Source organism: Rhipicephalus sanguineus, chromosome 1, assembly GCF_013339695.2.
Source record: "Rhipicephalus sanguineus isolate Rsan-2018 chromosome 1, BIME_Rsan_1.4, whole genome shotgun sequence".
NCBI classification, from domain to species: domain Eukaryota; kingdom Metazoa; phylum Arthropoda; class Arachnida; order Ixodida; family Ixodidae; genus Rhipicephalus; species Rhipicephalus sanguineus.
Genome location: NC_051176.1, coordinates 222,724,928 through 222,737,009, shown reverse-complemented (window position 1 = coordinate 222,737,009; position 12,082 = coordinate 222,724,928). Strand labels below are relative to the sequence as shown.

The window sequence follows — 12,082 nt, the reverse complement described above, 5'->3', positions numbered from 1 at the left end:
AAAAAGTAATAGATTACTTCTATATTACTCCCCTCCTGACATTTGTTAACGGCGTCTCTCATAATCATATTGCCGCGCGCGCTTTTTCCTTCATTTTTGATGTGATCGGATTTCAGCCACAAAAGCTGTTACCAACTCGTTGCAGGCCGCGCCGCAATGTTTAGAAATTTCGCGATTGTACACGTCATTTAAGGCGCTGAATAGAAATAAGCACACGGGCTTGAATAACATTTTGCGGCATCACTCATTCATTCACTGCGCACAGCAGTAAACTGTGCATATTTCCATTCAAATGCGAACTTATGAGACGACTGCGTTCTGCATATGCAGTTATCGCGGTTATAGTACAACACGTACGAGGCCGCTGGGCAGTGTGAGGCGTTTCAAATTAATTTGTTGTGGATCAGCGTAACGTCGCAGAAAATCCTGCGCTCGAAATTTTACTGAGATGTACCGAAGTACTAAGACTTCTGGCGCCTTTACGCGTTTAATCTCCTTATCACAATACTAGAGGAGAATAAGCCACAAACCTTCGCATTAAAAAGAGAGAGAGAGAAGCGCGATTGAGTGCATTCCAGGACTGCGAGTCTAGGGCATAACTACTTTGGATCGACGAATGAAGTGCTGTCTTGCGTAGAATAGGTTAAGAGGAAATTTAAAAGCATTTATTATGCCCGTTTCTGCGTTGCGCGTTGTCCCTTGTTGGCCCTCGCCGTAGGCTCCTGGCCTCGCGCCTCGAGCCGGGCAGCGCTCTTTTGCCGACGCCGGCTGGACTGCGCTGAAACCTGCGCCGCCGAAACAGAAAATCGGAATAAGTGCGAAATAAACAGAAAAAAAGAAAAGAAAAACAAGAGAATGTGGAATACAAAAATAAAGCGTTGTATGTAACTGCAGTTCGCGCCGCCCAAGCAGGAAATAGAAAAGGAAATGAAAAAACAACAACAACAACAACATAATCACGAAAAATGACAAGCAATAAAAAATAATGAAAAATAAATGTGTGGACTAAATGAACTAAACTAAAACTAAACAGCAGTCTGCAACTGTACCTGCATACAAGCTCTCTCAAATTGTCTGCCTCAACATATCGCCGAATAAAAACACGCATACAACTGCGCTCCATTTCGCATTAGGGAATATCGATCGTCGATGTTTCTCTTTTTCTCACTTGCCTCATTATATGCGACCAATTTGACGCGCAGGTACAGTCAAGCTATGATTTTAATTTAGCTTGTGACAGAATTTCGTTCGATTACATATTTGTCTGCATTAAGAGTACGTCACGAGTGAGTGGGACCTCGCAGTGTGTCGCGAGCAGTGCGGCGCTCATTGTACACAGTTCTGGCTACCGTTCTGGCTGTAGTTCTGGCCATATAGAAGCTTCGCGAAGGGAGGATTGGCCGACTTCTCGCAGGATTTTGAGCGCCTTGTCGCATCGAAATACCTTGTCGCATCGAACGTTACCTTAAAAAGACTAACAAAAACTTGTCAATTAACTTTCTTATCACCGACTTGAGGGTAGCTGTTTCTAAGAAAAAGTTGTAGGGCGTCACAATTTATGGCATGCCAAGTTTTTAAGAGGTCAAAGAAATGTAGCGTAATTTGATATATTAATAACCGCATTTCGATGGCGATATCGAAACCGAGCGCGCGCCAAGAGCGTGGGAAATTCGGCCGCTCTGTTACGTCAGACCGGAACTTCTCGTGAGACGGAAATGACGAAATTTGAATAAAGGTGTGTCGGAGCTAGTCGGAGCCAAGGAGGTTTTTCAACCTTCTTGGTCGGAGTACAGTGGCTAGTCGGAGCGCAATCTGGTCTGGGAAACATTCTGGGAAAGGGGCAAGTCACCTGAAATCAGTGTTGTACGCGTTACCAAAAAAAAGTAACTATACTCTGTTCCAGAAGTTCCGTGCAGCAGAGCCAAGGCTACACGACCCTCGAGCGCAGGTTGTTGCGAAGAGAGATGTAGTGCCCCATATACGTAGCACGTTGTTTGTCCTCATGACTTTTGCAAGCGGTCTCGTCGGAGGATTTTTACTTGAAGGCTTCTCTGCGTGTTGTAGCTGTGATTTGTATGACGATTTTGTCGCATTTTCTGTATAAAACAATTTTTGTGGCTCCACGATACTGAAGAAAGAGTTCTTGCTTGTACGTGTTATAGCATGCAAATGACGAAAGAAATAACGCTGTTGTGGCTCGTATGCGTTATGTTTTTACTTATAAAGTACGAAGGGATGGTACGACACACTGTCTAAACTTTTATGAGTAGTCCGCACAGCCCGAGCGTCCACAGCGCCGCGGAGGACCCAGTCTTGGGTTGTGATTAGTCCGCGGTGGCAGATTTGGTCACTCCTTAGTCAAAATGGCGGCGCCTGGTTCACCTGTGCGATATCGTGCAAGTATCTCGAAGACGCGCGCTTTTACGGTGCGAGGAGAATATTAACCGCTTTCACAATAGGCTCTTTTAGCTGAGCGTCGCTTACGCTCAGCCCTTCCCAGATGTAGCGTCTCGAGAGAGTGCAAGGTGCTGCATGTATTTCGTGTTTTCGACTAGCGCGTCTTGCCGAGACGCGGTGAGCTTGGCTGCAAAATGACGGCGAAACCAAGTGGACGCACGTTCACGCTCCGGTCAGTTGGCTTCACGAGCGGAGCGAAAGATGCGTTCTACGTTCCGCCGGTCGCACGATCGTTCTGCGCACGAGCACTGCAGTTCTTTCAACGTGTTTGTGTGTTAATTGAGTCACGCGCACTACCGATCCTTCTACGCGTTCATGTGCATTCACCGGTCTGGCCGGAGCGGATCGCAAATGCCCAGCTAAAAGTGCCTAATTACAGCTCATCTCACTGCGCAGTTGCACAGTGTCCCGAGACGCTCTTGCCGCTTTCGCTGCAGCGCTCGCCGCTAGCAGACGACATGGCGCGGAAGGACACACTTAGATGTGCTCGCCCTCCTGATTGGTTGAGAAGGCCTGTAGCTTCCACAATGCTGCACGGAACTTCTGGAACAGAGTATATATACGTTACTCGTTACGCTAAAGAAAAGGGAACGTGTTACCACCCTACGACACCCATGGAAAAAGATAACGCATTACCATTACCGTTATCGAAAAAAAAAAAGTAACGGACGTTACTTCTGCCGTTACTTCGTGGTCAGAAATTTTATTCAGTGCATCTTCGCTGCAGGAACCCGCAATAACAATTTTATAAAGCTCATATTTATATTTCACTTAAAAGTTCTAGCCCAAACAACAATTTTACCTGAAATACTGATTGAGAGAGAATAATTTGCACAAATATTCCGTACCTTTCGAATAGTATAGTGGTTTAACATTGCCTATACAGTTGCATGTGCTGGCTTGTAAGTCTGTGCCACATGGCGGAGCCATTTTTCTCAGCATGAAATTAAATACACAGTGATCGATTTCATCATCAACGCTCTCTGAAAAGAAATTCTCTCTGAGCTCTCGATTAACTTGCTGTAATTATGACGGTGTGTTTCTACTAACGAAATGAATTCACAAACTTTGTAGCCATAAGGAGATGCTTAAACGGTATAATTTCAGGAAAAATTATTTGCGCACATAAACAATTTCATTTTACTTTACCTGAACAATTACCGCAAATAATTGCGAGTGTGCACGTTAAGGTGTTCGAAGTCAGCCTGATATAACTACAGCTTGCAGAACGTGAGCAGCATCTGCATTTCAAAGCTGTCATCTGACAGTTAGCCTCGCTTCTTTTAGTGAATACGTCCGCGCAGGGGCGGATCCAGGTGCCAACTTTGGGGGGGGGGGGCGGTTCCTTCATCTGAGCGGGGGGGGGGGGGGTAGGGAGGAGGAGAGACAGGCACTGCAGGCAGGCGGGGGGGAGGACTGACACATGCTTTGGGGGGGGGGGGCGATCGCCCCTACCGCCCCCCTCTGGATCCGCCACTGCGTCCGCACATACGCTCAATAGGCGCTCGGCAGACGCACTGTATGGTATTCTTGTATTGAGTTTCAGGAATAACTGGTGGACACGCGGAACGTTTTACTTGAGCCCACACAGCGCGATGTCATGCGGCAACAAAAGTACCAAGACAGTCGCTTATCTTCAGTTTGCGATGATGTTGAGAAGGCATCCTCTGTTGTGCTGGAGCCCAGGCGGGTCATGATGTCCGCAAGTCGAGCAAAATCACGGCAGCTCTCTTTTTGACGGTTTCGAGGACCGCACTTTGCTTCGCTTCATTGACAATCCACGACAACTTGAACCTCGAATAGCAAGGTAGCCAAAACAAGCAGATACGTTTAAGAAGATTTCAGCAATTTTGCTCCGCGCAGTAAAGGGCACCGCGCGGGATCGCCTCGCTTGTCAGCATCTGGCGGGCCGACAGCAGTCCGCCGCTGCGACGAAATAACGTCGGGGCGTGCTTTGGGAAAGAGACTCCCACGAGACGGAGGAAGGTTGTGTAAAAACTGCCGGGATAATTGGAATAAAAAAAAGTAACGAGTAGCGTGACACCTCACGTTACCGAAAAAGTGCTAACGTAAGTATGTTACCCGTTGCAGTTCCGAAAATGGTAGCTACGTTAATAAGTTACCGAAAAAAAAAAATTAACGCATTACCGGTAACGCCGTTACTTGTAACGCGTTACCGCCAACACTGTCTGAAATACACAAGTGGAACGCATATTCTTTGCGTGTGATGTGTGGCGCTTATCTGTTTCTTTCTTAAACTAGAAATAACGCGCAAAGCATTCTTTCGCCTGTCGCACTGTCTGCAAGAAGTCACCTCACTGGCTGCAGTGTCATCATGCTGTTCTCTGTGGAAGAAAAGGCGGTTTTCTTGCGCTCAGCGCGAAAGAAACAGATAAGATTCAAACATCGCACGCAGAAATAAGGCGATCCGCGGGTGCAAGTCAGATGGCTTGTCCCTTTTGACAAGATACTGCGGCGACGCGCCTTCATTCAAGTTTTCGTCGCTTCCTCACGGGAAGTTCCGGTCTGACAGGCGGCCGCCTTTCCTGCGCGCTCGGTCTCGCTACTAGGGATTTGAATCGATGATGAATATCTCAGGTTACGTGTGATTTTTTTTTTTTATTTCTAAAGAAGAGGTATGCCATAAATTGGGACGCCTTACAACTTATTCATATAAACAATTGAATAAGTCGCCTTCAAATATTTTGCCTTCAAGTTGGTGATACACAACTTAATTAGCAATTTATCGTTAATTGGTCATTTAAATGTAACTTTAGCAACGGTAAATATTTTCGCCTCGACGTAGAGTTCATCTGTGAAGATCACCTGACTGCCATAGAATTTTATACAAAAATTGGCCAAGCTTGCACTAGTGGTGCAAGGCTGGAGTAAGCAGCAGAGCGGGGCGGCTTCCCGGTTTCTCTTTCTTTCTCTTTCTCACTTCCTCTGTTCTTTTTCTGTCTTTTTTTCTATTTCTTTCTTTCTTTATATCCTTTTTTTCTTCACTCCGTCTCTCTTTCTCTCTTTTTCTTTCGTTCTCTTTCTTTGTTTCTCTCTCATTCTGTCTTGGTCTCTGTTTTATCCATCTCTTTTTTGTGTCTGTTTCTTTGTATCGCTTTTTTCTTTATCTCTCTATTTCGTTATGTCTTTCTGCATTTCTTTCCTATTTCTTCCCTTTCTTTCTCTCTATGTCTCTTTTTCTCTCTCTGTACTCGTTCTCTCGCCCATCCGAGTTATTGCATCCCACGCCGGACAAATCGGCGCCGCGCGCACGTGTTCGAGGGGCGAAGCAGAAGATGAAGAATGCGCGCCAGCATGAAGAACATAGTTTTTTTGCGAACGCAAATCGGGGATTAGCCGAGCTTAAAAACAGCTCCGCTTTTAAAACCCGATAATTTGACTGCGTCATGCCGTCTTTCCAGGCTTGCAGCTTTGCAAACATATCATTTTTGCTGCCTGTAGTGTGTTCAGAGTTTGTGTTAGGGAGAAGGTCATGGGAGAGGACATCGCGCGGGAGATTCCTAACGTGGCCTTCCGCTGTCGTTATGGCGGCGCGCTCAGCACGTCGGATACGGCAGCGTGCACGATAATGAACGGTCTGCAGTCACGCCTTCGTTTACTCGCATATGCTGAGCACCAGCATAAAAAAAAAAAAAATCAGGTGTAGCGCATGCTGTGCGTTGAACACGCAGCGATAACAAAACTCCACGGACCGAACCAATGTCGCACCGCCATGCACAGCGCGACGCGAATATCTTCGCTCGCACATGTTAGCAACTTCTTAAAGGGGCTTTGCGACACTTTATGAGCATGGTCAGAAGACGCTGCCGATCGGTAGCCGAGGATGCTGAGTATATCTATAGGCGTGCGCAGGGTTCCCCATTAGGGGAGGGGGGGGGTGACCACCCACCCTGTTGGCTGAGTCCAAAGGACAAGATGCTTCGCAATGGATGAAAAAAAAAAAGCACATAAAAGCGATGACGTGCTCCTCACAGTGGCCTGCCTTTTGTCCGTGGCTTACCTGAAGTAATCATAGGAAGTAAACGGTTCTTGGAATGAAACATCAGGGGCCTTCACCCGCCATTATCGCAAAAACCCCTGCGTGCCCATAACTTTGCTTTTTAAACGGTGAAGGGACACGTTTGACTGAGTAAACGTATGGGCAGACTTTGCCCCCCCCCCCCCAATAGGTGATTAGGGGGGGGGGCCCTCCCTGCCCCCTCGTGCGCACGCCTATGCTCGTGAGAACATGTCAGCCAAACATTATAGCGCAGCACGCGGCTTGGTTTTGGTAGGGTTTTGGTGTAGGTATTGCCAGAAGCAAAGCATCGGTCGCTCTTCTCTCGTCAAATGATTCTGCCATCAAACCAAACGACCGCGCCATTAACTCAAAGTCGTTATCTTTAAAAGGCGCGAGAAAAACCACAACGGACAGGTAGGAAGGAGACAGGACGACGCGCTTCTAGCAACTGAAGCTTTAATCAAAAAGCGAAAGAAGATATACACACACATTACAAAAACAAGAAAAAGAACCAGACCACCGCAGAATGAATATGCATATAAAAGATAAAACACAGGGCACGTTTTTTGTCACCAGCTCAAGTAATATCAAGGTAATCTACCTCTCGGCTTCCTACCTCTACCTTCCTACCTGTCCGTTGTGGTTTTTTTCGCGCCTTTTAAAGATGAACTTCAACCAACTCGCCCAACTGTCCCTGCTAATTCAAAGTCTCAAGGAATTAAACCAGCCGAAAACAGACCGTTCTCTCCTTCACCGTTTCCTGTGTTCGTCTGTTTTCGGCTGGTTTAATTCCTTGATGCAATGCACCAACTAGCCCAACAACGAGTTCTACTAGAATAATTCAAAGTCCTTAGCCATTGGCTGACTTGAGCATCGTAAGCTGCTTAGTTATCGCGGCCGCCGCGGGATGCCGCGCGCTTGCTCGTGGTCACACTGAAAGTAAGCCGCACTTTCAAAGAAAAAGAAAAGAAAGAAAAGAAAGAAAGTGCTAAAGGTCACGACGCGCGCTGACGAGCGGACGTAGCTTCTTGCTCCCTTGTCACCCCCCCGCCCCCCCCCGGCGCGCTCGCTGGTACGAAAGGAGAAAGCGTTAAATTGTGCGACAGATCCCTGTAACTCCATCGTACTTGACGGATTCTAAAAACTTTTGCGGCAGTCGATTCGTGAGGTAATAAACTGCATTAATAAAGCCATTCGATGATTACTTGGAAAAGTGTTGCGTGACCCCTTCAAGGCAGGAGCATTGGTTTGTAGTGGGTGGCTACAACAAACAGAAACTAATAAATACACCGTAAGGTCGAAAAATTCTCGAAGGCACTTTTATATTGTTTTAGCACTCAGCGCACCATGGGCTATTTTTTTGAGCACTCAACGCACCATCGGCTATATTACACCTCGGTCACGGCCAAAGTGGAATAGTCTCGCATGTTTTATATGTGTATATTTGCTTTTACATCGGTATTTCACAACTGTTGAACTTGTTTGGGGCTGTGTGTTTATCCTTTGCTTTAGTGTTGATGCCCCGAATTGTTTTAGTCCATTTTAGTTCCCGTTGAGGAGGAGTTGAACAGTTTCTCGTATTGTCTTTGCAGGTGTGGTCACAGCTTATGTACAGAAAATATTGTACAGCGTTCCGCAAGAAGACAAGGTGGGATCGGATTAGCAGCGTCCATCAGGAAGAGTTTCAGTCAAGCGTCGTTTTGGTCCGTCTGAGCGCGGCGTTATTTCTTTTTTAAATGTTTTTTTATATTTTGAAGTTATGTGCTGGTGAGGCGCATCAGTATCAATGCTATAGCCTCGTTTGCAGAAAAGCGCATCTGTAAGTGTTTACGCAATTCATTTGAATGCCAGAGCGCAATCCCTGATCGTAAAATCCGTTTTAAAAGTGTAGAATGCGGACATAGATTCGTGGTATGATTTTTTTTAAGTCCGCGTGACGTTAGGAATTGTTTCCGAATCAGTTCTTTCCTTTGTGGTAATATATCCTACCCTTAAATTTATGCTTTATTTTGTAGCTGAGATGCTTGTTTATGCAATGCACATTTGCCGTTTCTTGTTGACAATTTCGAAGGCTACTGCTCTGTATATTGCTATAATGAGTTGGCGCATTGTAAAGAACAGCTTTTGCGACATATCTTTGCGGTACTTAAGTTTTTTTTTCCTGCTAGAAACGAATGCGAAGGTACATAAATGATGCATTCGCGAGGTTTAAGGTAAAGTTTTACGTGATAGTTGTTATTTTTGTTCGAACAGGAGTGTGTGTATATATATATATATATATATATATATATATATATATATATATATGCTCTTGTATAGGTGGGTATATGTCATTGCATATCATAAAAGCAGTTGGTAACGGCAAAACTGCGTACAATATTCCAGCATTGACAAGGCCGCGTTCAAGCTATGAGTCGACGCGCTAAGAAACAGTGCTAGCGCACAGTTCGTGCTTAGCCACAGCTAAACCTTTTTTGCATTTTCCTGATTCCGCATAATTTGTTAGTTTTTTTTTTTCTCTGAAAAGTTGCTACCTGCGTGGGGACAACCAGACTTTTATTCCACGCTCCCATAGTTAACAAAATCTGCCGTCAATGTGTGATGAGGTTACGTCACGTGTGCACTTTTCTGGCCACGAATGCGTTTCAGCTGAACACAGTTATTTTGTATTTAGTCACCTCTACCATTAGTCACTGTAACTATAGGTAACTAGCTACTGGGGAGATCTGACAGTGTGTGTGTTGAATTTTTACATTGGCTTGCGCTGTGAGCATGAAGTCTTTTTTTTTTTTTAAATATATGCTTCTGTTAGCCGATCGTCTCACATTTTTTTCTTTCCGAAATAAATCGCGAAGTGGGCGTAGTTTTGTTACCATATGCTCACCGAAATTTTATATGGGCATTCAGCATATTTGCTCAAAACTTACCTTAGTTAAACGCTTCACAACGAACCATGGTGCGCTTTAGCTACTTTAAAAGTGACATCATACTGAATTTTTGAGAAGAATATACATATTTATGCTCAGTCGCCAACATTGGATTATTGAAGTGTTCTAACGCAAATGAAAAAAAAAAAGCGCGATTCTTATGTGCGAGAGAACTATTGTTCATACTTCAAGGTATACTGGGGGCACTTTCTTGCTTTTTCCTAAGATGTATTTTCTTTTGTTAATTCCATGTCTATTATGCATCCATGCATTATGCATATTTGCACTGACTTGAGGAACAACCGTCGTATTACCGTTTGTGCTGAGCTCTGTAAAGAAGCGAAATCAGTGTATACGGTTGAGAGTATGATATTTTACTCGTTCTTTTGCATGCCGACGAGCACCAAGCGTTAGGGAAAGCTAATGCATTTGTGAACTGTTCAAACCACGGCGCTGTGCTCAGTACTGACATCGCGTTTGTTGTGAGCGCGGATGGTGTGTACATATACTTGTAGTTGTGATGATGTGCTCGTAATAAGTCCACGCTAAGTTGCTTGTATACCTTAGTTTTTGTATTCAAGTGGTAAGGATCGGACGAACGTTAAAAATTCCGTTCGAAAATAATTTTATGTACTCCGTCGTCTGCACAGCCCTAAGACGTTATTGTCTCGGTTTTGTCAACACGAATAGTTTTCAATTCGAGAGTTCACTTCCGGTTAATTATTGAGTTAGATTGAAGCGTAGGTGTTTCTAAACAGACACCAAGTGGCATCGTGCTTGTTGATTATGAGTAACGTTCTGTATATTATGACTGCGATGTCGACTCAGCATGGAGTTAAGAAAGAAAGGCACTTCAGGCCAGCGTGAACTTGTGATGACGTACCTCGTCGGGATTGTGATATCCGCGAGAAGTTTTGGGCTGGCACAAGACTCCGTTTTATTTTTTCATAGTGTTTGTATATTTGCATGTTGCTGCTATGTTTTGTCATATTTTGTTAGTTAAAAATGATATTGATCACACGAAAGCTCGGCATGCTAGAAATTCTTCCGCCTATGCTAAAAATTTTGGGACATTTATCTTGTGTGCTGCCAAATATTGACTTTCGGTGTTTCTTAAGGACACACGGAATCCAAAGGGACCACGTGAATGTGAATTTATGTTATTTCGCTCTACACTGCATTACCAAAGCGAAATGGGCTGCTTGTTAGGAACGGTTGTGTTGTTGTTGCCTTTTTCATCTCACGTGTCGGTGACCTGTGAAGCAGGTGGTGAATATCTACTAGATGGAACGTTTCAGAAATACCACATTGATTCTGCAGCTCTGTTCGCCTGCGTGCCGTATCGCGTACGTGTCTACAGGATTCTGAGGGAGCCTCTGACCCTCGGGTCGCCCGTGCCGCGCTCAGTCTTCCTGATGTGAAATTTGATCGTCACTACCCATATAATGTGCGAGGCGTAGCCGTACTTAGCGCTGGTGGGCTGCACTTGCTCGAAAGCCTTTTCAGCAGCGGTACACTTGAGCGAAAGACGCACACTGTTCGATGTGGACAACGCCTGAAGTAACATTTGCCGCATATGCCGCCGCACGGGCCTTTTTGACTTGCTGAAGCCTTGAGAGTGTTGTCCAAGTGCCTAAGTTGTTTGCCTATACGGCACTTTTTTTTTTTGTTATTGTGCGCGTGACGCAAAATTTCGAACTTCTTTTTTTAGTTTTTCACCGATGCTTGCGGATTTGTGTTCGTGCGAACACTCTCACGTGTATGTGTGTGTTTTTCTCTTTCCATATACCTGTGTTCTGATGGTCGCGAGGCGTGCCTTCTGTTTTAACGTTTGATTTTGGTCAGTTATGACGCACGCGAATGTTTCTGGCACAAGAGATCACGCTATTTTTGAGAGCACACCTTTGTGCTGTCGTTGTTCGCGATGCTGTTCAAGCTTTCTGTGTGTGAAAGTGTCTCGCGTGACTGACCGACTACTGTCATTGTGCATTTCTGGGTTCTGAACGGTAGGCTTATTATGTACTGTCAACAAATGTTAAAAAAAAGGACATACGTGAGTTTGTTGTTTGCATAGTCGTAAACACATTGCTGCCAAAGGTGCCTTATTGCGTGAGGGGTGATGAGTGTGTGATGACGGGCAATTTCATTTGCAAACGCGAGTCATACTAGGTAATGCCGGGAAATAAATATTTGTTTTTTCATCCTACAAAACTTGGAGTCGTCATTTCACAACTGTACAATGACTTCTTGTGGCGTTTTAAGTTAATATGCGTCGACTGTACGTTTTCTTACGCTTGCTGACTAAGTTGGGCTGAGAAACGTGAGACTTAACTTTGTAGCGGCAATGGTAAGGTGTTCTGCATGTGATGGTGTTGGGCATCGATTGGCGGTGACGCTGCGTTTTTCCTCGTCCTGTGAGGTGAAGGGTGGAGGAAGGGCGGTGGGAAACGCTTGGCGAGGGGAGGCCGTGGCGTTGGGGTCTTTTGTTGTTTCTCCTGCAAGTCGGTACAACCCTCACCTCGCTGCTATCTATCCCTCTCCTTCGCTTCCTCTTCTGTCTCCTGCCGCCGTATTTTTCTCTTTTACGTGGGCTTCTCTTTTTGCTTCTTTTTTGGCATGCCGGTTCTCGCTCGCTTCCTTTCTCGCCCTTCATTCTCTTCGTGCGTTAGCGCAACCG

The 12,082-nt window shown here is 45.3% G+C and overlaps 1 protein-coding gene across 2 annotated transcripts in view; it reads left to right on the top strand.

Annotated features, from left to right (window-relative positions):
- The window catches only part of LOC119372986 (Y+L amino acid transporter 2), a 93,593-nt gene extending 81,977 nt beyond the window's left edge, over positions 1-11,616 (top strand). For both annotated transcript variants that reach the window (XM_037643172.2, XM_037643171.2), the window contains exon 10: positions 8,071-11,616. In XM_037643172.2, coding sequence (XP_037499100.1) covers positions 8,071-8,141 — 71 coding nt within the window. In that variant the 3' untranslated portion in view covers positions 8,142-11,616. The remainder of the gene's footprint in view (positions 1-8,070) is intronic.
- The last annotated feature ends 466 nt before the right edge of the window (positions 11,617-12,082 follow it).